General features: G+C 38.1%; 1 protein-coding gene across 1 annotated transcript in view; it reads right to left on the bottom strand.

The window, feature by feature from the left end:
* Nucleotides 1-26,254, bottom strand: part of Scp2 (sterol carrier protein 2) — a 126,384-nt gene that overhangs the window by 10,756 nt on the left and 89,374 nt on the right. The window contains exon 13 of the mRNA XM_004639220.3: nucleotides 14,038-14,140. Within this exon, the coding sequence (XP_004639277.3) occupies nucleotides 14,038-14,140 (103 nt within the window). The remainder of the gene's footprint in view (nucleotides 1-14,037; nucleotides 14,141-26,254) is intronic.

The raw sequence follows: 26,254 nt of genomic DNA on the forward strand, positions 1-26,254 counted from the left end.
TGCTCTACCTAAGCAAGTGCTTTAGACCACTGAGCTATTTGACCGACCCTTCACTCTGACTTCTCTGAATGCAGGAGGAATTCCTAACCTATCTCTTCTTCTTGCACTCCACTGTTTAGAACTTTAGAGATGAGAAAGTGGAAATTAAATTGACAAAATAAAATATTTAATTTTGGTTTCCCACAATCAGAAGTTACAGAAAAGTGGTTCTGAGATCAAGAATTTAGGGTGAGGATGTGGACTCATTTTCTACATTACTACAAGGAACTATATACAAGTTACATATCTACCCCTTATATTTGGATACTGTGGATGAAACTGGCCTAATACAGAAAACACAGCCTCAGACTAACCTCTGCAGGTGGGCTACCCTCCTTATTCCCATCCTCCCTTCTTCTGCCCTTCACCCACCTCAGCTTCACCATTCCTGCCTGAAACATCGATCAAGCCACACACTGTTCTAGGCACCACAGGCCTAGGAGTCAGAAAAGCTGGAATGCTCTGTGATAACTATGACAACACACAATAGTATAGGCAGTGATGTAGTAAGAAAACCGTCACAAGATGCAGCCTGTGGGGGCAGCTGGCAGGGTAAACACTGACAGCCGTTAACATATCCTGTTTAAGAAAATCAAAAGCAGCACAATAATTTTATTAAAATACTTCTGTAAAGAAGAAACATTTCACAGTGAAACAAGTGGAAAAAGTGGATAAGCACAAACAAGTCATTCACAATTTTCACACCTTTATCAAAGAAAATCGTATTTGTTTCAAACCCCATCTTTTTTCTCAGTATGTATATTTTAAAAATAGGATCATATTGTTTTGTAATCTACTTTTAGCTATCTGCATCACTATGTCACTAAACATCCTTCCATATAATTTATTATTACCTCATTTTATTTCATCATTTAATGTATGTTTGCTGTATGCAATACATCCGCTGTAGGGAGCTGGTGTACATACAGGTTGCATCTCGGTCCCTTTCCTCTCATCTATCCAGATCCCCTTCCCATCTCCACATAGTCCATCTCCCTGTTTCTTATCATCTTTTAGTTTGCTCTTTAAAATTATTTCTATCTTGGGTTTCTCATCTAAGAGAAACTATGTGATACTTAAGCTTTTGTGTCTGATTTATTTCACTTAGCATTTTGGTCTCAAGGTGCATCCGTTTTCCTATGAACAACTCAAAATTTATCCTTCCTTATGGCTGAGCAGTACTCTACTGTATATATAAACCATATTTTCTTTATCCACCTACTGTTAGTGGATATGTATGCTGCTTCCAAGATTTAGGTATTATGAGCTGTGCTGCTATAAACATCAGTATACTTGTATCCCTGTGATATGATGTCTTTAACTCTGTGGGTAAATACTCAAAAGTGGTATAGCTAGGTTGAATGTTATTCCTGTTAGTTTTCTGAGGACTATTTATTTCCTATAGAGGCTGCACTAGTTTATATTCCCACTAACCTCCCATGATTTCTCCAACATCCGTTGTATTTTTGAGTTCTCTGAGTTCTTTTTGAGTTCTATTTTTTCTGGAATAAAGTGTAATCTCAGAGTTGTTTCTATTAATATTTTTCTAGTGACTAAAGATGCTGAACATGTTTTCATGTACTTACTGGTCATCTAAACTGCTTCTGAGAAGTGTCCATTCATTTCAATTCCCCATTTTGTGGATGGCACCTTTTATTCTTGCGGAGGTCTAATTCTTTTTAGTGTTTTATATAATTTTCAATGAATCCTCTGTTCAAGGAGTTACTGGAAATTTTTTTTTTTTTTTTTTTTGCCTATTCTGTAGGTTGTCCCTTCATTCTTTTGTTTTCTTTGCTGTGCATAAACTTCAATTTTAATCTCATTTTTTGATTCTTTTAGCCAGAATTCAATAAAGAAAACCCTTTCCTGTGCCTAAGTCTGCTAGAGTCTTCTCTGTTTTATCTTCCAAAAGATTAAGTGTTTCTGTTTTAGTATGTAGATCTTTGTTTTTTATTTATTTTTTTTTTTCAATCCAAATTGGTAGGACAGTTTCAATAATTAACACATTGCATACATTCTTCCTAGTGGTTAATTGCTGTACAAGATGCAGACATGATATCCTATTTACAAGCACCATTAGAACAAATTCGCTATTCATTAAAAGAATGTAACTATATATCTATCCTAACCACTTTGAATACACAGATACAAAATGGACATTCATCTGTATCCCCTTTTTTTGTTAAGTTCCATTATTTGAAGTATGTAGATCGATTTTATTTTAGTGTAGGATGAAGAAATATGGGTCTACATTCATCCTGCATGTAATCAGTTTTCCCAGAACCATCTTTCTAAAATGTTATCTTTAAATAAATTCTGTTTCACTGATCCATGTTTCTATTTTTGTACCAGTACCATGCTGTTTTTAAAATCACTTTCCATGTCATTTTAAATGGTCACATATAAAATTGTAAATGGATACCATATTTCATTTAATCAATACCCTTTTGCTTGTTACTTAGGCTAATTCTTTAGGTTGTATTACAATGCTCTAAATAACATCCTTATATCGTAATATTTCTACACAGCCTCACTTATTTAGGAGAAAATTCCAAAAAATAAGTTTTGCTGGATAAGAACACTGAACCTGGGAATCTGTATAGGTTTAGTTCCTGTATTTCCATGTGCTTTTATAATCCTGCACAAATCATTAAAATGCTGTATTTTAGTTTTCTTACCTGTTAAATGGAAACAATCCTTATAAAGTTCTATTAGGGTTAAATTATGTAAATACCCATAACAGAGTAATTTGTTCAACAAATGTTACCATTTTGTTTTGCTGTTTTAGTCCATGAGCTGTCTGTTAACCCCGTGTTAATATAATAGCTTGATGATGTGTTTCTCTCCTGTGCAACCACCCCCACCAGAATTCTTCTCTTCCACATACTCTTGGCTACATCTGGATTGTTTTTCTGTAGATAGGGTCTCACTTATTTTAGTTCAGACGATCTTGAACTCAGAGTTATCCTCCTGCTTCAGCCTCCCAAGTGTTGGGATTACAGGCCTCCATCACCTTACTTGGCTATTTTTGAATTTGAATAAACAAAATTTCTCTTCATGTATTTTAATGATTATTTTGTTAGATTTCCCCTGAAATGTTGCTGAATTTAGATGGGATTACACAGAATATACGCATCTGCTTGGAGGAGTGGTAACTATCATTACAATGTTGAATCTTTCTATATATAAATATAGTATATTTTCACATGTCCTTCAATGTCATTTAGAAAAATGTGGTTTCCATCCAACTTCAGGATTTTGTAAATTTCTTTTTAAAGACAATAATAAAAAAATGAAACTGATACAGAATTTCAAAACAAGATAGGAAATTAACAATAGTTATATTACATATTGTTATCTTTAGAGTAGTTGCTCAGATTATCAGATACAGGCACGTAAGATTGTTCAAATAATATAAACACTAAATGTTCCCTTCAATGAATTAACAGAAATTAGTAATACAGTTATTTTAGCTATCACGTGTGTGTATGTGTGTGTGCGTGTGCGCACGCTTATTCCCTTCTCCTTTCCTCCATCCCAGTTGTTCTTTTGAGCAGTTTCTTTCTCTTTCACAATGTCTATTGTACCTTTGGATCTTATTTACTCTTTCAGTTTCTTATGCTAGGAAAACAATATGATGTTTATACATGTGACTCTTGAGTTTTTTCACTTATCAGTGTGGTCTCTAATTGCATCCACCTACCTATAAAAGCCCTGAGTTTATCTTTCTTTATAGATGAGTAATATTCCATTGTATAAAAAGATGACATCTTTTTTATCTATACCTTGGTTGTTGGGCATTTGTGGGTTGTTTCCAAGATTTAGCTATTACAAATTGTGCTGCTATAAACATGGGTACACATATATCACTGTGATATGATACTTTCAATTCTTCTGGGAAAATACCCAAAAGGGGAACAGCTGCATGGAATGGGGCCTCTAATTCTAGTTTTCTGAGGAATCTCCACACTGATTTCCATAGTGGTTGTACCAGTCTACACGCCCACCAACAGTGGAAAAGGGTTTCTTATTCCACACAGCCCTATCAGCATGTTATTGGTTGAGTTTTTGATGATAACCATTCTTTCTGGGATGAGATGGAATCTCAGTATTGTTTTAATTTGCATTTTTTGGATGACCAACCATATTGAACATTTTTTCATAAATTTATTTGTCATTTGTATTTCTTCATCTGAAAGGTCTTTGAATTTTGGGGATCTGATTTTTTATTTTTTTATGTCTTTGATATATGGTTTCACTATGCAAGTGGGACTCACAGTGGTCCTCCTGTTTTTAGCCTCCCTAGCACTGGGATTACAGGCATGCACTACCATACCCAGACTCAGTCCCCAGCTCAGTGTGCCCAAGGGTGGGACTGGCGTGGCATGTGGTGCCAGGGATCCCCAGTCCCTGTGCTTACCTAAGCAGGCGCTTAGTCTACTGAGCTATCTTGCTGGCCCTTGATTTTTAAAAATTTCTTTATATGTTCTGATAGAAATCCTTTAAAGAAAAGTTGACTAAAATTTTTTTCCCAATTTGTGGCTTTTTTTAACTCTGCTCGTGGTTTCTTTTGATGTGTAAAATGTTTTAATGAGATTCCAGTTGTTGATTCTTTGAAGTATTTCCCATGCAGTTTGGTATTTACTTATGAACTCTGCCTATCCCTATGTCTTCAAGATTTGTACCTACTTTTTCACCCAATTAATTTAGTGTCTCTGTTACAAGATTTAGATTTTTTACCCCTTTTACTTTAGTGCATGGTGACAGACATGGGTCTAGTTTTAGTTTTTGGAATGTGGAAAGCTAGTTTTTCTAGCACCACTTATTAAAAATATTATCTTGCTTTTATTGAGCATGTCTGACCCCTTTGGCAAAGATAAGGTACCTGTGTGTGTTTGTAGTTGTATCTGCACCTTCTAATCTAATCTACTGATCCTCATGTTTGGGTTTTTGCCAGTATCATGCTGATTTTATCACAGTATCTTTGCAGTATTATTTCAAATCAGGGATTGTGATGCCTCCTCCCTTGCCTTTGTTGCCCAGGTCTGCCTTTGTGATTCCAGGTCTTTTCTGGTTCCAGGTGAATTTTAGGAATGTTATCTCTAGATTTGAGGTATGCTAATGATATTTTGATCAGGACTGCATTAAATCTGTATAACAGTTTTGAGAAATTATGGCCATTTTCACAATGTGGGTTCTTCCTACCCATTTTCTGAAATCCTCTTCACCTTCCTTTTTCAGGGTGCTATAATTTTCAATGTATAGATCTTTTGCTTCTCTTATTAGATTGATTCCTAAGTATTTCAATTTTTTGGGCGCTACTATGAATGCTGTGGTTTTAATTTCTCTTTCAGTGAGTTTGTGCACAAGAATGTTATTGATTTGTGTGTTTTGTATCCCACCACAGTACTGAATTTGGTTATTAAATGTACAAGTCTTTTGGTGGAGTTTCTGGTGTCTTCTATGTAGAGTATCATGTCATCTGAAAATAATGATAATTTCACTTCTTCCTCTCCTACCTTATTATTTCTCTCTTTTGCTTTATTGATCTGGAATTTCCAAAACTATATTGAACAGGAGTGGTGAGAATGGACATCCTTGTTCGTGATTTAAGAGTGAAAGCTTTCAGTTTTTGTCCATTTGGTATGATGTTGGCTGTTGGTTTGTCATAGATGGCTTTTATCAGATTGAGGTAAAGGCTATCCCAATTTTCTGTATTTTTTTTCTTAAATTATGAATAAGTGTTGGACTTTGTATCTATTGAGATGATTATGTGGCTTTTGTCTTTGGCGCTACTGATATGAAGCATCATTTATTGATTTGTGTATACTGAACCATCCCTGCATTTCTGGGATGAATTCCACTTGGTCATGATGTATAATCTTCCTGATGATATGCTGCATTGTTTACTAGAATTTATTAAGGATATGTGTATCTATGTTCATTAAGGAGATTGGACTGTAGTCTCTTTTTTTAAATTTTGGTTGGGTCTTTCTCTGTTTTTGGTATCAGGGTAATACTCGCCTCCAGGAATGAGTAACAAATATTTATCCCTTTCAATTTCATTAAAAAGTTCGAGGAGTGCTGGCACTAAATTTTCTCTACATTTCTTAAAGAATTTAGCTGTGAATCCATCAAGACCTGGGCATTTCTTTGTTGATAAGTTTTTAATTATGTTTTAAATTTCACTGACTGATACCTGGCTACTCAGATTTTTTTTTTAATTTATTTATTTTATTTGTGTGTGTGTGTGTGTGTGTGTGTGTGTGTGGCCAGCTCAGCCCACCAGGGGGCGGGGCTGGCTGGCATGTGGTGCTAGGGGATCGAACCGCGGTCCCTGTGCTTTAAGCTTGTTCTAAATAGGTGCTTTAGACCACTGAGCCATCTCACCAGCCCCTACTCAGATTTTTATATCTTCTTGATTCAGCTTTGGTAATGCATGTTTCCATAGTTCTATTTCTTCTGTGTTTTCCATCCTATATGAGTAAAGATTTTTGAAATAGGTATTGATGATCTTCTGAATTTCCATAGGATCTTTAGTGATTTTTGTGTTTTTCATTCCTTACTGCATAAATTTGAGGGTTTTTTCTTTCTTTTTATTGATAAGGCTGGGTAGGGGTTAATCAATTTTATTATTTCAAAGAACCAACTCTTCAATTCATTAATTCTGTGTATTGTTTTCTTAGTCCCCATTATGTTAATTTCTATTTTGATCTTGATAATATCCTCCCTGCTTTGGGCTTGACTTACTCTTCCTTTTTTAGAAGTTTGAGGTGCAGCAGTAGGGTGTTTATTTGTGCTTATTCTGTTTTCTTTTTTTAAGACAAGGTCTCACTATGCAGTTCAGGGTAGCCTTGGATCTCACTTTGTAGTGCAGGCCGGTCTCAGCATCCCCGAATGGGATGTAGTACCAGGTCCTTGCACTTGCTAGGCAGGCACTTATGCCACAGAGCTATCTCCCCAGCCCCTTGTTCTGTTTTCTTGATGTGATAATTCACTGCTATAAATTTTCCTGCAGACTGCTTTCATTGCATCACACAGGTGACAGTAAGTTGTATTTGCATTTTTGTTTAATTTCTTTGATTTCTTCTTGACCCATTGGTCATTCAAGAGGGTGTTAATTTCCATGTGCTTATGGGGTTTTTTTTTGTGATTTGTCAATAATTTCCAATTTCAATGCACTATGGTCAAATAATATGCTTGGAATAATTTAAATTCCTCTGCATTTACTTAAGCATATTCTGTAGGCTAGCATATGGCCTAAATAGAGAACATCCCCTGTACAGCTGAGAAGAATGTGTATTCTGATGCTGTTGGGTGGAACACTCTGGAAAGGTCTACTAAGTCTATCTTTTCACTAGTTTGGTTCGATTCTGTTATTTCTTTGCTGATTTTTTGTCTGATCTATCTCTTTGTGACAAGGGGGTGTTAAGTTCCCCACTACAACTGTGTTATTGCTTATTTGATTTTTCACATCTATTCATATTATATAGTTGGGTGCTCCTGTATTTGTGCATACGTATTTATGATTGTTATCATTTCTTCTTAAAGGTTTCCCATAACAAGTACATAGTGACTTTATCTCTTCTGATCATTCTTGGCTTAAAGCTCACATTGTCTGCAAATAGAAAAAAACACCCTGCCTTTTTCTGGGTTCCTGCCATGTGGGGTACTGTTTTCCACCCTCTGAATTTCAATCTATGATTTTCCTTTTCCGTTATATATGTTTCTTATATACAGCATATATACAACTGAATCTTGTTTCTTGATCCACTCTGCCAGTCCATTTCTTTTGATTAGTGAGTGGAGGCCATTAACATTAATGGTTATAACTGGTATGTACTGACTTACCTTTGTCATGTTATTTTTCTGCTGCTGGTTCCCTATTTTACCCTCTTACTTAACTGCTTGCCTTGTTTGGTGGTTTCTTTCTGTTGTTTTTTTGGAAGTGTGGTCATTTTTGCTCTTTCTAGAATATTTTTCAATACTTTTTGTAGGGTTGGTTTGGTGGTCATGAATTTCTTCAATTGTTCGTCATGGAAGTATCTTATTTCTCCATTAATTTTGAAAGATAGTTTTATAGACTATATCAATCTGGGTTGGAAGTTGTTTTCTTTCAGGACTTGAAATTCTTCACTCCAAGCTCATCTTGACTTGATGGTTGGATTTTATAAATTTCTTGCTACACTTATTTTTAGATATTTTACATTGTTCTTGCTAATAATGTATTTTTTCATTATATATTATAGCTGGATTACTGCAAATATATAGAAATATAATAAGCTTTTATATTTATTTTGTAACTGGCTACTTTTTGAGTTCTTTTATTTCTAGTATCTTTTACTTCATACCTTATTTATCTTAGCTTTATATATCTGCAACAATTTGTATCCAAGATTCTTCCCTTTGGAACCATAGTACTCACTCCTTTAACAAAAGTCTGAGAGTTTACTTTTTTAGGCATTGTAATAAGTATCTAATACACAATCATTTCTGCTGAGAAGTTAGTGACATAATATACTGATCTCTGTTTCTTTGTACAGCCTATTGCAAATCTACCCTGGTTGTGTTTTATTCTAAGCAGCAACTGAGATATAATTAATATCTCATAAGATTTACTCTTTTAGGGCCGGGGAGATGGCTCAATAGAATAAGCACTTGCCTGGCAAGCACAAGGGCCTGAGTTCAATCCCCAGGTCCGCAAAAAAAAAAAAAAAGATTTACTCTTTTAAAGTATAAAATTGAGTGTTTTCTTTTCCAGCATATTTAGAGTTGTGCAGCCAACATCATTATTTTAGAACATTCTCATCACTCTAGAAAGAAGCTTACACCCATCAGCAGTCACTCCCTACCTGGGAGCTTAGATCTTGAAAGGCCCATGTGCTAAAAGCTTGGCTGCTGGTCTGTGTGCCACAGGGCTGGCGGGAGAACTCTGAGGAAGTGGGGCTTGTGGAAAGAAATCACTTAGCTCAGGCCTTTCTCTTTTGCTTCCTGGCCACTATGCGACTAAGCAGCGTCCCCACTGTGCTGTTCTGCCTCACTACACACCCAAAGGCAACAGAGCTAATCAAGCATAGTCTGAAACTTCTGGAACTGTGGACCAAAATATATTCTTCCTTCTTTTAAGTTGTTTATTTCAGGTATTTCGCCACAGCAGTGGAAGACTGGCTAATATAACATCTTTTCTCACTAGCCTCTGGCAACCACAAATCTCCTTCCTACCTCTACAGATTTGCTTATTGTGAACATTTCATATAAATGGAACCACACTGTATGTGACCTTTTGCAGCTGGCTTTTTACTTAGCGTAATGTTTTCAAGATTCATGCAAGTTGAAGTCGATACTGACAGGTACTTCGCTACTTTCACTGGCCAGTCACTGTTCCATGACAACAATGACTGGAGACCATTTTGTTGACATACCATCAGCTGATTGTTGTTTCTACTTTTGGTTGTTATAAGTAATCTTGCTATTAACATTTGAGAACAAGTTTTTGTATGGATATAAGCTCTAATTAGGTATGTACCTACAGGTGGACTTGCTGGATCATAAGATGCTGTTTAACTTTTTTGGGAACTACCAAACATATCTAATGTGGGTATACTATGTAACAATCCACCACAGACTATCCTTTATACTTCTGCCAAATAGTCCATCTAACATAATCCATCATATACTAACATAACCCATTTAATACTCTCAGGCTTGAATTTCATACACAGCCAACAAGATGAAGTCTATCTTTAGGTAGCATTCAAGAATTTTCACCATCTAAAAGATATTTGTTGTAGTCTCCAGCCACCATCTCACCTTCTCAGGCTTTATGCTGCAATAATTCTGATCATTTTGAATCCATGTGCCCCATTCTCTTTTGCCTTCATGCTCTCACCCAACATACTCACCTCCTCTTCTTGTCCTTTTTCACCCTAACCTCATCACCTAAGTCAGCTCACAGGTAATTCTCCCAGGCAGGTTTCTCTGCCTGTGGCAGATACTCTCAAGGCCCTAGGCAGGCACCCGTGTTTCTTGTTCAAGAAGCCACTTTTACCCAGAAAACTTTTTCCAGATTTCTCTTCCCACTAAACTCTATGAGGAGCAGGGACTTAAGGCTAATCAGCAGTAAAACCTGAACTCATTCCCGGTTTGGTTCACTTTCAAATTCAATGTACTTTCCATCTGACTGTGCCATACCACAACTGTAGGTTACATCAATACTTAAAAACCAAAACACATCCACAGAACAGTCTCCACTAGCACAAAGGAGTTAAAAGAAAGTTCAACATCTCCACATTCCTCAAAATCTTTTCTAAGGTTCTGTGGACACAACCCAGGACAAGGGTTAATAAGGATGGTGTGCTAGGCCACCCAGGAACCAGGGTCCTTAGGGCCAGCATCCCACAGGTGACTCTTTCCAGGTGTATCCATGCCATCTGCTTGCAAATGCCTCAAGAATACGCTTTAAGCAGACACCAACAAGTTGGAGCAGGAGAACACCAGTAAACATTCCGAAACCCCACCTGTGTGCTTGAAGAGAAATTCCTGCAATCTCCCACTTATCCTCCCACCTACTTAAGACAGATGTAGATTAATTTGCACTTGCTATTACTTCTGAGAGCCAACTGGTTCCTTTACAAAAATCATATCCATGGTGAATAAAACATGTTCACTTCAAGTAGGCGTGAGAGTTGGTAAGGAAATACATGAGGAGGAGAGAGAAAAGGAGAAAGAAAATAAGACTTGCGAAACTGGAGATCATGAGTACTAAGAAAGTTCTAAGAGCTTCCTCATGGAAGAAAAATTCTTTCTGAGTAGGCAAAAGGTCAAGGAGTAGGTCCTGTTGTAAACTTAATAGGGACAAAAAAATTAAGACAGATTTCAAAGAAGTGCAGCAGAGTACTGCTAACAAAGACAAAAGTGGAAACAAAATCTCTTGCCAGGCTGCCTTTGCTAATGCAGAAAATGCATGAATTGACAAAAGAATCCAAGACTTTCATTTTCTACTGCTGCAAACTCAGAGAAAACTGACAATCGTGGGAAGGAGAAAAGAAATAAGGGGATAAGGCTGATGGGGGTAAGGTTATGGAGGAGAAAAGAATTAAAAATGGGATCAGGGAGAAAGAGGAATCCATTTGCAAAACTGAAAGTATGCTGCAAAATAAAATCAGTAATAAATTATACAACGACTGCCTTATGGCCATATGCCAGACCTCAAAGTATATAGTCTCTAATTTTTAAAAGTATAGACTGAAATTGAAAAAAGTTAAAAAAAAATCAAGCTCAGCCTTTCTAGTGGAAAGTTTGGTAAATTATATTAAAATGCAAAATGTGTATATCTAACTACATAAAAATTCTTTCTTATTCTCTAAGCTAAGTTGATTCTGGCATAAATATTTAAAGGAAATTTATTATAGCATTGTTTCTCATGAAGAGACAGCAAGTTAAATAAATTATGACACATTGTGGGTGTGTATCCACAAGATGGCAGTGTGACAGTCCTGTGGCCTGGTCAGTGCTACCCCTACCCTACCACCCAGCCTGGCCTGGCTGATCCTAGGCACAATCTGGAAAGTGCTAAGTCCTTTTACAGCCGAATCCCTTTTCCTCAGGGGCTACCCACACTCAGTGTAACTACCTAAGCAGTTAAGAAGTTCTACTATAGAAGATGCTGCCCCCCAACACCCTCACCGGCCGCAGCCAGTTTACTTCAGTTTGTTAGTTGCCCACGTAATGGTTCCTCCTCCAGTTCTAGTTACTCCTGTCTCTTAGAAACTGCTGGTCACTGTGATGCACACTGTACAAACCAATCCCCAGCTGATGAGCCATTCTGCTTCTCTACTTCCCGCCTGCTTACCTCACAGAAGCCCTATACTAACAGAGATCAGGGCCGGATATTCTGGGAATAATCTGGACCAGTGCCCATTAAAGCAAAAAAAGAAACTGTGCCCCACATTCGGGTGTCATCTCAGTGTTTCCATGCCTTGCACTGCCCCAGGGAAAGAGGCAACACGCCCAGGCTTCCCTTTTGCTCTCTGACTGTAACAGGTATGCAATACACGCTATAAATGCTCTCAATCCTTTTATTTATTTCAGCCCGTTTTGATCATCTTATTAGATAGGAATGAGCATGGCGCAATTGTGCCTTGGTCTCAAATCTAAAATCAATAATGAAGTTCCAAGATACTTCTAAGTTTGAAACAATGAATCGAGTGATTTTGCCTCAGGATAGTTAACTTCCTTTTTAGAGTCACTGTTGAGACTGCTTTTGTAGGATTACTATCTCTATCAAGAATTATTATACATAAAATAATCTCCATATGTAATAAAAAACCCAATATGTACATGATCTGAGTTCTATAAAACTGTAAGGTTAGATACAGAAAGAGATGACAGGAAAGAATGTTCACCATTTTTAACATTTTAGTGAACTGAATGGTAGAATCCAGGAGATATTTAAAATTTTATTTTTATGTGTTTCTGTAGAGTACAAAATTTAAAAGGGCTGGCCAAATAGCTCAGTGGAATAAAGTGCCTGCTTAGGCAGATGCAGGGTCTGGGGTATGGATCCCTGGACCTGCCGTGCCAGCCCCGCTCCCAGGGTGCACTGAGATGGAGATTGAAATTGGGTGTGGTAGAGCACCCCTGTAATGCCAGCACTTGGGAGGTTGTAAACAGGAGGCTCACATAAGTCCAGTCTATGTAGTCAGACCCTGTAGACCCTGTACTAAATACATTTAAAAAAAATACCATCATATTTAATCAAATGTTTAACAAAAGAACCAAAACTCCTTTGAAAAAAATCAAATGATTTTTTTTTGAAAAAAAAATTTGGGAGTTTACATACCTATAATATTCAAATAACAGAACTTAACAAAAAAAGGGGATACAGATGAATGTCCATTTTGTATCTGTGTATTCAAAGTGGTTAGGATAGATATATAGTTACATTCTCTTAATGAATAGAGCGATTTGTTCTAATGGTATTTGTAAATAGGATATCATGTCCACATCTTGTACAGCAATTAACCACTAGGACGAATGTATGCAATGTGTGAATTATTGAAACTGTCCTACCAATTTGATTCGAAACTGTCTCATTGCTATTTGTTTATCAATGAAATTATGGGGAAAAAATAAAAAATTTAAAAATTTAAAAAATCAAAAATAAAAAAAAAATTTGGTATCAAAGACATATTTACCTTTTGGTCTTTCATGTTTTTTTTGGTTAAATTGTTTTTTAGAGGAGGTTTATTTTTTGTTTTTGGTGCCAAGGACCAAACCCAGGGCTTTCAGTTTGTTAGACAAGTGTTCTACCGCTGAGCCAAGTCCCTGGCCCCAAAGGCATATTTAAAATATTATTCTTTGGAGTGATTCTAAGTAAAAAATTTTTTATTTGGGAAGAAATTATGCCAAAAAAAGGATAACCCCTTTACGTACAAACTGTCTGTAATGAATATCTCCTTGACAAACAGGACTAAGAAAAGAATGACAATTTTATACAATATTTATTACAGCTCTCTAACTCAAAGCTGGAGATCTGTGAATTCCTTAAGTGTGTTCTTACTACAATCACAAGGAACCTAAAATAGACAACTCAAAAAACTAAAGCAGGGCCGACCAAATAGCTCAGCAGATTAAAGCACCTGCAAGCAGGCTCAGGGGCTGAGGGTTCCATCCCTGGGCCTTCTGTGCTGGCCCCGCCTCTGGGGCACACTGAGACAGCAATTGAAACTGGGCATGGTGGTGCAAGCCTGTAATCCCAGCTCTTGGGAGGCTGTAAACAGGCAGATCACTACAAGTTTGATCGAGTAGTGAGACCCTGAACACCCTGTAGACCCTTTCCTAAACAAAAAAAAAAAAAAAAACCTAAAGCACACTCAATACTTGACAACATGGCATAAATTTTCAACTTGCGCAACTGCACGGCAATAGGTGAAATCTTTGTGTGCTTCTTCTGGCCTCAGGGTTTTATTTTCCTACAATATTTTACACAAATCTCACCTCTTCAAGCTTCTTCTCAATCTCTTTGAAGACGAGGTCTGCCTTAAATCCATCCCCCGAAGAGCTGGTCGGAGCAGCCTCAATTTGATTTGCTCTGAAAGAGCTGGGGGAAAGGGTCAACTTAAGTCACATGTCACAGATATCACCAGTTTTTCAGACTTTTAAACAATGAGTTTTCAAGAGTCCTTAAAACAGACATGTTCCACTTTTACCTAAAATCCTTAGCAAGCACATTAACACAAGTTTTTCTTCCCAAATTTTCACCACATACCAAGTGCTCAATTAAGTATTAGTGTTCTTGATAATATAGCCAACTAAAGAAGCTACCTTCATGAAACTTATGAGGTCTCGTTGAAAAATATGGTGAATGTTTAAAATATGTATTTTGAAATTTTAATGAAAGACACTTTGCTATGAATCCCCATCAAAATATTTGCCCTCAATTTGAATATACTTATATTCTACTACTCTTGCCACTTTCTCAAGCAGTTCTGGAAGGCCTCAATCATGTCTTTATTTGCATTGCTAGCTGTGTCAATGTCCTAAACAAATTCATACATTTTTTTGTCACAGTCATTTTGACTTTGGGGAAGAGCCACAAGTCTTCACTGACCAGAGTCAGTGGGTGAAGTGGATGAGGGCACACTGTCATGCTTTTAGGAGCCTGAGTTTCCACTGAATGGCATTCAGGATCACTCATGGTACTTTCACACTTTGTAAAAGAAACAGTCACTTAAGCGCCTATCTGGCAAGTGCAAGGTGCTGAGTTTGATCCCCAGTTTAAAAAAAAAAAATCCTTCAAGAAACACACAAGGGCTGAGGAGATAGCTCAGTCGTCTAGGCACCTGCCTGGCAAATGCAAGGACCCACGTTCGAGTCCCAGTACCACATGCTATAGAACCCTAGGTGTGCTGTGCCAGCCTCGAAACCAGGCATGCTGGCACATGCCTATAATCCCAGATGTGTGAAGGCTGACACGGGAGGATCACCATGAGTCTGAAATATGTAGTGAAACCCTGTATCCAATAAATTAAAAAAATTTTAAAAAAGAAACACAAAAATGATGGGATGTGTATGTTTGAAATGAGGCTGAGTATTCTGAGGAGACTTCATGACAATGTATCCTTTCTATAGCACATTTTAGTTAAATGTTCACTATGTACTATAATCATACCTTATATATATGCTAGTAGAGGCAATAACAAAAAATAAAGAATATTGTCATTACAAAAAGATAGACTAATGAGGAAGAATATTTTATGTGTATTAGAAGTGCTATTTGATTGACTGCTGCTTGGGATTGAACCCAGGGCCTCATGCATGCTAGGAAAGTGCTCTATGAGGGTACACCACCCAAGCCCTCTCGTCCTACTGTACACACATGATTCCCAGAGGCCTGTCTGGAGAGATGACATTGAAGTTAGTCTCAGACTACATAAATGAGGTAGGCCTACAAAGATTTAGGTGGGGAAACCAATTCCAGCCTGAAAACCCCTACACATAAGGGACTTAAGGTAGAAACCAGATTGGTAGAGAGTAGCAGAAGGGTCAGAGAAACACATGGGGCAGCTGGTGAGGGCCTTTATAGACCACGCCCAGAAGTTTCAGGCTAAGGAAAGGGAGGCAGCCAATGGTAGAGACTTCACCTTGAATGAATGAGGCCTTGAGACCTCAGCACCATAATCACATACAGAACAGTTTGTTTTAAGTATAATGAGAAGAACAGTACAGCATAATCCAAATGACATATTTCACAAATGAACCTGGCTGCCAGTTGGAAAATGGGCCCAGGGGAAGTGGGGAGAAGGAGACCAGCTAAGAGGCTACTGGAGTAGTCTATACAAGAGATGATGATAAGCAAAACAGAGTTATAAGAAAGTGGAAGGCAAGCAGATTAGACGTGAGATTTACCTTTTACCTGCAATAGGAGATGACAATTTATCAAGCTGCTTGGTAGTTAGGAAACAACCACAGATATGTACAGATAAGTGGGATGATGTGGCAGAAGGAACACAACCCTCACACACCACAAAGGCACAGGGGCTGAGGGTTTTCTCCACCCCCAAGGGATGTAACTGTGAGCAGGCTGCTTCAGCTGAGGGCACAATTGAGGGAGGAAAAAGGTGGACGGGCCCTTGACTTTGCAGAAGTGAATGGGGACTGTGCGGAGGCACCCTGCACAGTGCAAGGCCCACGGGTATCAGATGTGCACAGAAAACGCAAGGGTCTAAGGAAGAGGAGAGTCCCTTAGGCTGCTAGACAGCTCCTCATAACATCCCACGTACAATCCATTTCTCTCTCCATTCCTTTCCCAGCAGAAACATCTAGTGATTGCCAGCTATCAGGCCAGGTGTCCCTGGGGATACAGTAAGATCTAGCCTCTTCCCTCACTGGGTTTCCAGTCTTTCACTGGAGAAAAAGTATACACATAATAATGGCAGGCTGTAGCAGAAGGAAGGATGTAAGTAAAAGGAAGAAACTATGTAGGACAGTCACAGAATGATTTCCTAAGGCAGTTAATTTAAGCTAATACCCCATTAGAGGAAGAAGAAGAGCTAGCTGAGCAAAGAAGAAACAGCCAAGAGCTGGAAGGAGAAAAGTGCTTGGTCTGTTGAAAGAAAGTAAAATAAGACCAGGGTCATTAGAACACAATAGTGGGAGAGAATGACATGAACAGAAACTGGACAACAGGCAGGAGGTACTAGACCATGAAGGCAGGCCAGGTAGGCAATTTGGGAAGCCACAGAAATGGTACCAGGGGAAAAATCAAATTGCGATTATTCTTATGACAGTGCACAGAATGATCTGGGGAGGAGGCAAATGGCAGGAGGAGAGGGGACTTTTGGGGAGGCTGCTGGAGTGGCCCAGACAGGAGGTGATGCTAATCCAGACTATCCAGTTTGCTAGAGGGGATGGAGAGAGAGGAGGTGCATTTAAAATAGAAACAGAATCTACAAACTTTTTGCTGGGAGTGAGCGAGATGAAAAGGGGAGAGGAACAGGCAAGGAAGATGCAGATGTTTGAGTGTAATGCGATGGCAGTGCAATTTACTGTAACAAGGCAGAATGCAGTGGGGGCATAGGGGACCAGCATTCTGAGGCAGACATGAGTCAGCATAAAATGTGTGCGAGATAAGAAGGTACTTGGATGTGAGAGTCTGTACCTCAAAGCAGAAGTCTAACTGGAAATAAAACATTAATCATGATAGCCCAGAACACTGCCTTTTGAAGCCCCATTGTTTAGAGGTCTGAAACAGAAGAGGAAGCTTCTGCCAGTGAGGACTCCAACAGAAATTCAGGGGAACACTGTATCACAGAAGCCCAGAGGGAAGAGAACGCAGGAGCAAGGTATAAACTATGTCAAATGCTGCCAAAAGGTCAAGTACCTACCAGATTTGGCAACACTGAAGATTACAGATGACCTTGACAAAGGCAGTGCCAAGTGCCTGAGGGTGAAAGTCAACTACTGTGAACTAAAGAGAACAAGAGAGGGAAAACAGGCACAGTGGCCCTTTTGAGACCTTCCTTTCAGGGGAAGAGTGAAATGGGGTAGGGGCTAGTAGCAAGGATGCTTATTTGGGTTTTTCTGAAACAGAATAAAAATGGCAACTTTGACTCATCTCTTCAAGAAATTCAGCACTCCATCTGGATGAGAGATCTGTCACTTATGAAGCTCTTTTCTAATTTTGGGATCCTAGTCATTTTAAATATACAGTGCAGTATTAAATATATTCACAATGCTATACAATCATTACCAACATCCATTTTTATAACCATTTTCATCTTACAAAATGAAACTCTATACTCATTAAACAATACCTTCCTAGCCCCCATCCCTAACCCTGGCAACCACCATTCTGCTTTCTGTCTCACTTTGAGAACCTCATAAAAATGGAACCGTATGGTATTTGTCTTTTTGTGACTTGCTTATATCACTTAATATAATATCTTTGAGATTCACTCAAGTTGTTGCACATGTCAGAATTTCAAGGCAGGCTTGGTTTGGTTTGAGGATTAATGCATCAGAGCATGTATGTCTGATGATGGCAATGCACCAGGAGAGAGTTAGAGAAGTCTTAAGAAGGTAACAGGGCATAGGATCTAGGACAAGGAGATCCAGGAAATAAATACCATGTTGATGCAAATCTGGATGGATTAGTCTTGGGAGTGATAAAGGAACTTGGGTTTAATAATTTTTCTTTTCTCACAAAGCATAAGGCAAAGCGATCAGCAGAGCGGGAGCAAAAGGGTGGGTATGGAAAGTCTTAGAAGCTGAAAAGTGAGCCTCCTAGAAGAATCCCATTAACACAGGAGTGCAGCCCATGCAGTAGAGCAGAGCTCCCCTAGAGCTCAGCCTGGAACAACCCTGGCTGGGCAAACTCCAATTTATCCTTCAAGATCCAGTCCAGACAGTTCTTCTCAAGATCTACTTCTCAGGGCTGGGGGAGAGCTTGGTGGCCTAAATGCCTGCTTGGCAAGCACAAGGACCCAGTTCAATCCCTGGTACCACATGTGCTGGCCACCAAACCTGGCGTTGTGGCACAAGCCTGTAATCCCAGTGCTGGAGAGGCTGAGACAGGAGGATCACTACAAGTCTGAGCTGTATAGTGCGACCTTGTACCAAATAAATATTTTTTTAAACGATAAAAAAAAGATCCACTTCTCAAGAGCAATTCATATTCTAATAATAAAAAAACAAAATGCTTTGCATTCCCGGTTTCCAATCTGTAAGAGGCTTTTCTTCTAGTGACCAACAAACTGAAATTGTATTGATTCTCCCTTCCTAAATCCTAATTTCTTCCTTTCCCATTCAGACCAGAATCATCTTCCTTACAATTTACTGAGATATGTGCCCTGCTCAGGGAAAATAAAAATACCAATTTAAATAAAAAATAAATTATACACAATCACAAAAAGATTTTTCTCATGATTTCTTTTTTGTTTCATTTTGTTTTTGAAACAAGATCATGCTGTGTTGCCCAGGCTGGCCTCAAACTCCTAGATTCTAGTGACCCTCCTGGCATAGCCAGATTCTGAGTGCTAGGACTGCAGGCACATACTACTATGCCCAGCTACTCATGACTTCTTTATAAACAAAGTTCTTTCCAGCCAAGAATGGTGGTACAGGTCTATAATCCCAGTACTTTGAGAGCTGTGGCAGAAGGTCTGTAAGTTCTAGCCTAGCCTGGGCAACATAGCATTCACTCACTTAGACCTTGCCTTAAAATAAAGTGAGCTAAGGATGTAGCTCCGTGTGAAGACCCAAAAAAAGGAGGAGGAAGAAGAAGAGGAGAAGGAGGAAGAGGAGGAGGAGAGGAACAAAAGGAGGAGGAGGAGGAAGAGTTCTTTCCCCAGAACAAAATTCTCATTAGTTTTTATTAATTTGGTTTAGGTGTAAATTTCTTGGGATAAATCTAATGTGTAAAATGCTGGAAGGGATCTCAAAGACTAGCCAGCAGAATAACTTAGCTGCTGTGTGAATTCCCTCTAGACCCCTGCTCTCTCCCATTTCATTGTAAGACCTGAACTGGCTCCTCTTCAGCAAAGTCAAACAAAGACTGACAACGCTGAGTAGTCAACAAGAACTTTGAACTGAGATAACTGATTCCTACCACATCAGATGTTTTTAGATAAACAGTTTCAACTCCTATCATCCATCTCACCTATACACAGTGTATAAAACCTTTGGAATAGTTTTTATGAGTATTAGATGAAGACCTGGGACTGGGTACATAGTTCAGTGATATAGTACCGGTCTAGCAAGTACCACGGCCTGAGTCAGGTCTCCAGAACAGGGGGAAAAGAAGTGAAGCACCTATCATAGACCTGATATATGCCAGACTCTCAAAAAGAACTACAACTCAACAATAAGCAAATAACTCAATTTAAAAATGGACATTTCTCCAAAGACGATATCAAAGGGGTTAATAAAGCGCTTGAACAGAGATTCAGTATCATCAGCTAATCAAAATCACAGTGAGATAGCACATCACACCCACAAGGACTGCTGAAATAAAAAAGAGTGATAGGCCACAAGGATGTGGAACAATGGGAACTGATTAAGGAGGATGGAACTTGAAAGCATTTAAGTGACAAAAGCCATTCAAGAAGGACCACACATTACATGAAAAGCCCGGAATGGGCAAATCGAGAGAAAGAAAGCAGATGAACAGCTGCCGGAGACTGCAGGGAGTAGCAGCTAGAAAGATTATCAATGGGTAGGTCACAGGAGTGACTGCACAACTCTGTGGCAGCCTGTAAACTGCTGAATATACACTCAGAATGGGTGAACTACTTGGCATGGGAATTACGTCTCAGTAGTAGTTTAAAATAATGTTCTTGCTGTTTTCTTAGTATCTGAGAGGAATACAAAAGCCAACATTTTAATTATTCATTCCCAAATCTATCAGTTAACTGGCAACCAGTTCTGATTAGAGACAGTTATGCAATGCACATAAATACACGGAGTGAAGTTCACAACTAGCACATCCCCTTGACCTCAGAGCAGGCTCACAGTCCTGAAATACAGTTCCAAGTCTTGGGAGTTGAAAGACAAATAGTGAAGCCGCCTAGAGATATGACAGCAAGTACAATCCCATGTTCTTTAGCCAAGGTCTGAGCTTAGAAAAGTTAGATATGAATCTTATTCTCTACTAAAAATTTAACCTTATTTTTCTAAACCTCAGGGTAATAACTATAATTTAATAAACAAAATCATTTTTGACCATTTAACCAATGACATAAACTACAGACATAGGAAAGCAGAATGGTGCATGGGGAAATAAAAAACCAACAAGTTTACTAAACAATTTCAATGCGTGGTAGGGATTTTCTATTTCCGATTACTCAAAGTAAATATTTTCAATGGGAAAAGGTTAACACACTCAAAACATGCAGTGTGATCACTGTCTTTCTGCTGATTCTAGACTTCAAAAACTCTAAAAAAGATGTCATCTACAAGTGGAATTTAATTAGTTTTACATATTCTTCATTTTAACTGCAAGTTGATGGCTCCATAAATATGAAGACAGATATGAGTAACAAAAGACTATATGTGTTCCATAAATATTTACTTTAAAACAAAACTAAAATAATATGTGCGCGTATGTATGTGCCTATCCAATGTGCCCACTAAGAGGGCCTAAAAGTTCTGACGAGCACAGAGCTAGTAGGCCACACAGTGATTTTTAATGCCACTCTCCACTAATGTGACCCGTGACTCCTTGGAGAAACAACTGATCCCAGGACTAGAGGATGGAAAGTACAAAATGATCCAGAAAGTAGGAAAGTATTACTAGAAAGAATCATAGTGGCATATGATTCAGTTCAGAGGAATAGGGTCCCCACTATTCAAGTCAGGGGCAATCTAAGCATCAAAATAATTTATAATGGATTATAATCTATTCAGTAAAATAAGAATCCATGAGTTCATATAATAAGTTGGTTAAATGTAAAAACAGGCCAGGAGGAAAAGCTCTTTATTACTGATGAATGTAGTTAATAAACATACTAGAGGCTATGTGTGGTGGTGCCCACTGATAATCCCAGCACCCAGGAGGCTGGAGGCACAAGGACTGCCATGAGCTTGAGGCCAACCTTGGGCTACATAGTGAGTTCAAGGCCAGGCTACATAGTGAGTTCAAGGCCCAGCATGACCGTGGCTCAAAACAGACAAATAATCCAACCAACCATTCATATGAGAGCTAATGAAGTCAGAAGATCGTCAATGGATGCTAAAATGAATGGATGGCAAAAGTGTGCTAGGGGCAAAGCATCCCACTATAACTTACTTATTAACTACAAAGAAGAAGAAGAAAACCTGAAGCTTTTCAGAGGAAAACATAGTCAATGCCATTAATCAAGTAATGAAAATTAACATTATCAATAAGGGCAAGCAACACCACTCACCATGGTATTATGTACTGAGGATACAACACCAGCTGATCTGAAACCCCCTCTAAGGACATTTGACAAAACCCACAGACATTTTACTCTTAATGAATGTACCTGTACCTCTCAAAACAATCAAGGGTGAGAAATGCAAAGAATGGCTGGATGATGGTTTCCGATTAAAGGATAACAGAGGCACGAGAGCTAAGTGTATTCAGGGATTTCTTTTGGACAAGGAAAAAAAACAAAGCTTGGAACTGTTGGACTGTAAGTATGTTCTTTAGATTAAAAATTATACAGTATTGTAGTGGTGTTAATTTTTCTTATTTTGGTCACTACTGTGAGAATGCCGTTGTTCTTAGAAATGTACACAAAAATCTTTAAGGATAAATGAATATAATGCCTCCAACTTTCTTTCAAATAGTCTAATATATATATATATATATATATATATATATATATAGAGAGAGAGAGAGAGAGAGAGAGAGAGAGAGAAATATATGTAGAGAAAAAGTAATAAAGGTAATAGGGCAAAATGTCAACAATTGATAAATTTAGCCCCAACGTTTAAGTGAATTCCTTGTACTATTCTTTTTTTTGCCCCCCCCCCCAGTACTGGGAATGGAACTTGGGATCTTGTATTTGCCAGGCATGTTTTTATGCCACTGAGCTACCTCCCCGGCCCCCCTTGTACTATTCTTATATACTTTTCCCATGTATGCTTGAAATCATATTAAAAGGCAAAAGTTCCAACTGAAATGGAAATTCAGAAAAGGAAAAAGCTAATCAATGTCATTACTTTCGTCAGATTCTTATATTCATTTTTCCATATGGCTCCTTCAGGTCCTTGATTGTGGGCAGACACACACATGTAATAGTTATATAAAAGCAATTCCTACTTCTGATTTTAAACTTCTTATATCACTTAGGAATTTCAGATGGCACCTGCTGGGTTAAATGGTCAGGAGGCTTAGTTTCAATTTTTTGGAACTATCTACAGCCTAAATCAAGGAATGAATAAACTAAGTAAATCTGCACAATGGAATACTACTGAGGAATAAAAAGGAACAAATTACTGATACTATACACGATAAAGAAGATGACTCTCAAATGCCTTATACTCAATAAAAGAAGCCAGCCTCAAGACCTTCTGATTTCACTCACATGACATTCAAGAAAGGGGAAAACTACAGGAACAGAAAACAGATGATTGGGTGCCAGAGGTGAGAGGGTAGGAGGAACGGCTGACTGGAGAAGGGTACGAGTTGAGGGACAGGTGGAAGTACTGTTCTTACCTTGATTTTAGTGGTAGTTATATACTATACAAGCTATGTAGGCCAAAACTTGCAAATATATATGAAAAAGATGAATTTTGCTGTATATAAATTAAACCTTGATATTTATTTATTAATTTATTTATATTTTAGGGAAGGGTCTACAAAGTATTCAGGGTCTCACTACTAGATCGGACTTATAGTGATCCGCCTGTTTACAGCCTCGCAAGAGCTGGGATTATAGGAGCACACCACCATGCCCAGTTTCAACTGCAGTCTCAGTGCACCCGGCGGCCGGGGCTGGCATGCCAGGCCCTGGCACCTGCTTTAATTGGCTGATCTATTTGGCTGACCCTAAAACCTTGTTTTTTAAAAAAAGAAATACATAACAAAGTCGAGTTTTAGAGATAGTTTCCCTTTATTCTCTGTCTGCATCATAAAAGCTTTCTACTTATACTCAAACATAAATCAACACTTATGTTCAAAACTGGACTAAAGCGGCTTTGCCATATAGCTCAGTTGTTTAAAGCACTGCTTGGGCAGTCAGGCGCATAGGAAGGACCACGGTTGGATTCCCAGCTCCAGAAGCCGCACCAGACCTGCCTTAAGTCATCCGGAAATAACAAAAAAAACTCCTCAAATTAAAAACAAAAACAAAAAACTGGACTAAAGGAAAGTGTAACTGTATATCAAACACAGCTGTCACAGTTCTCAGCTATGAACTCTTTTCTTCATTCTCCAAACCCTATTGCAGCACTTAAACTCTGCTCCACATTACTGTAACAGCCTTCTAAGGCCTCTGTCCTCTTCTCCACTGAACACAAAGAAACACCAAATGGACATAGTGAACATACGCTATACCCAACCACATGATCTTCTGATGACCCATAGTCTAAAAGATAAATTCCTAGTTCCTGAGCATAGCATCTGGAGTATTCACAAACCAAATCATTCTGCTCTGCCACTAAACTCAGGTCCACGTGGAGTAACCTACCCTTCACCCACTACTTGCCAAAATTCTTTGTATTGTTTTTTAATTTCTAGAATTTTTTTTTATGCAATAGTTGTGTGTTCTATGTTTACTTTCTTAAGTCTTTATTTTTTATTAGCACTGTTTACAGTACATAATGATTACATTTCTTGGGGGGAGTTGGTACCTGTACATGACACATCTTAAAAGTCCTAAAAGTTTATATATACTGGCCTGGACTGTCCTTTTTTCTATCCTTTTGCTGGATACACCGTCAGCCCAGTTCAAAATTTACTTTTTTCTAATTTTACTTTTTACTGTTTTTCAGTCCTGGGGGACTGAATGAGGGAATGCTGAGCTACATCTTCATACTTTATTTTATTTTGAGACAGGCTCATGCCCAGGTTAACCTAGAACTTGTGATCCTTCTGTCCCAGTCTCCCAAATAGGAGAAATTATAGGTGTGTACCACAACACCCAAACTCAAACATACCTTCCTCTAAGTACAGCACTTAAAAAAAAAATGTATGTCCTCCCCACATACTTAGAGGACTACACTGGGGTGGCTGAGCATACAGCAGGTGCTCCATCAATAGCTAACTGAGTAACTAAGCAAACCACCTTACATGCCATGGTAGCTTATAATTATTTTATCTGCAACATCAGAGTTAAAATTTTCCTAATTTGGCTTTTAGAGTGAGTGATGCTCCATCACCAAGCCTATCAATGATATCTGCAGTATGCACTCCAAGTCAAACAAACTCCTTTTAGTCATTAATAGGTTACCTAATGTTTTTCAAATTTCTGTCTTTCCAGAAATAGCAACCTGGGATAATTTGAACAACTCTTTCTCCAGTGATTTAATCGCCTGAAAATAATGGAACTATGAGAACTCCACACTTAGAATCTGTTGCCCATAAGTTTTAACTTTCTACTCTGAGAAAGTCATACAACTTATGCTGGCTCTGGTGTCTCTTCCTAGTTCAACCAGACAAAATGTGAGAATTAGTACCAAATCAATGAATTAGTAGCAAACTTAAGATTCAGTGTCTTTTATCTAACTCAAGTCAATAAACACTTACTATAGGAAACAATCCAGAGGCCGGAGAATTCAGTCTTAAGCCTCTAAATATTTCACATAATAGTTAATAAGACGAAGTTACATTACAGTACAATCAAACCAAAATTGTAATAAGACCCAAGAGCTACAGATATTCAAAAGGAAATGGTACCTGAGATGGGTCTAAAAGAAAAAATAAATTTTTATTTTAGAGATTAAAAAAGAAATAAAAACACTGCTTCAAAACAATAAGAAATTAAAAATGGTTAATGTATTGTATGTATATTGTTGTCTTCAAAGTAGTTGCTCAGATTACAACATGTAGGCAAGCAAAATTAATCAACCAATGTAAACACAAGCCAATCTTTTCAATGGACTAAAAGAAATCAGTATAATTATATTAGCTTTCTGTAGTTATATATTTATATTTTCCCTCCCTTCTTTTCTCTTTTTCCCCATCCTACTTCTTTCCTTTTGAGAAGTTTCTTTAATTTCTTATACTAGGGAGACAAGACAATGTTTACACATGAGAGTGATTTATTTCACTTATGAGTATGGTCTCTAATTGAATAAGAAGAAACTCAAGACCTTACAAAATATAAGGTATTCTGTCAAGGAATATCCCTTGTGAATGAACAGTATGAGTAAATAAGTACTAAAATTTCAGATGACAAAAAAAAAGAGCTAATTAGTGTTAAAAGCTAAGGCAAAGCTAAAAAAAAAAAAAAAAAAAAAAAAAAAAAAAAAAACGAGGGAAAACAAAGACCAGGACATCCATCTTCATTTGAAACTGCTTTACCTGACCGGAGAGGTGAGATAAAAAACTAGACTGAGGTATTCCAGCAAAGGTGACCCTGAAAAAAGGCTCATCCTGAAAGAGAATGATTAAAGCAGCTGATTTTCAGAGAAGAGTTTGCTGACAGAAGGAAAAGATCTAGCGAGGAAGGAAAGACGCAAAAGCAGGTATCAAGATACGGGTTACAGTTAGAGTGGCCGGAAACGAGCGTGCCAGGAAGAAAGTTGG

This window comes from Octodon degus, unplaced genomic scaffold (assembly GCF_000260255.1).
Source record: "Octodon degus isolate 3935 unplaced genomic scaffold, OctDeg1.0 scaffold00107, whole genome shotgun sequence".
Lineage (NCBI taxonomy): Eukaryota > Metazoa > Chordata > Mammalia > Rodentia > Octodontidae > Octodon > Octodon degus.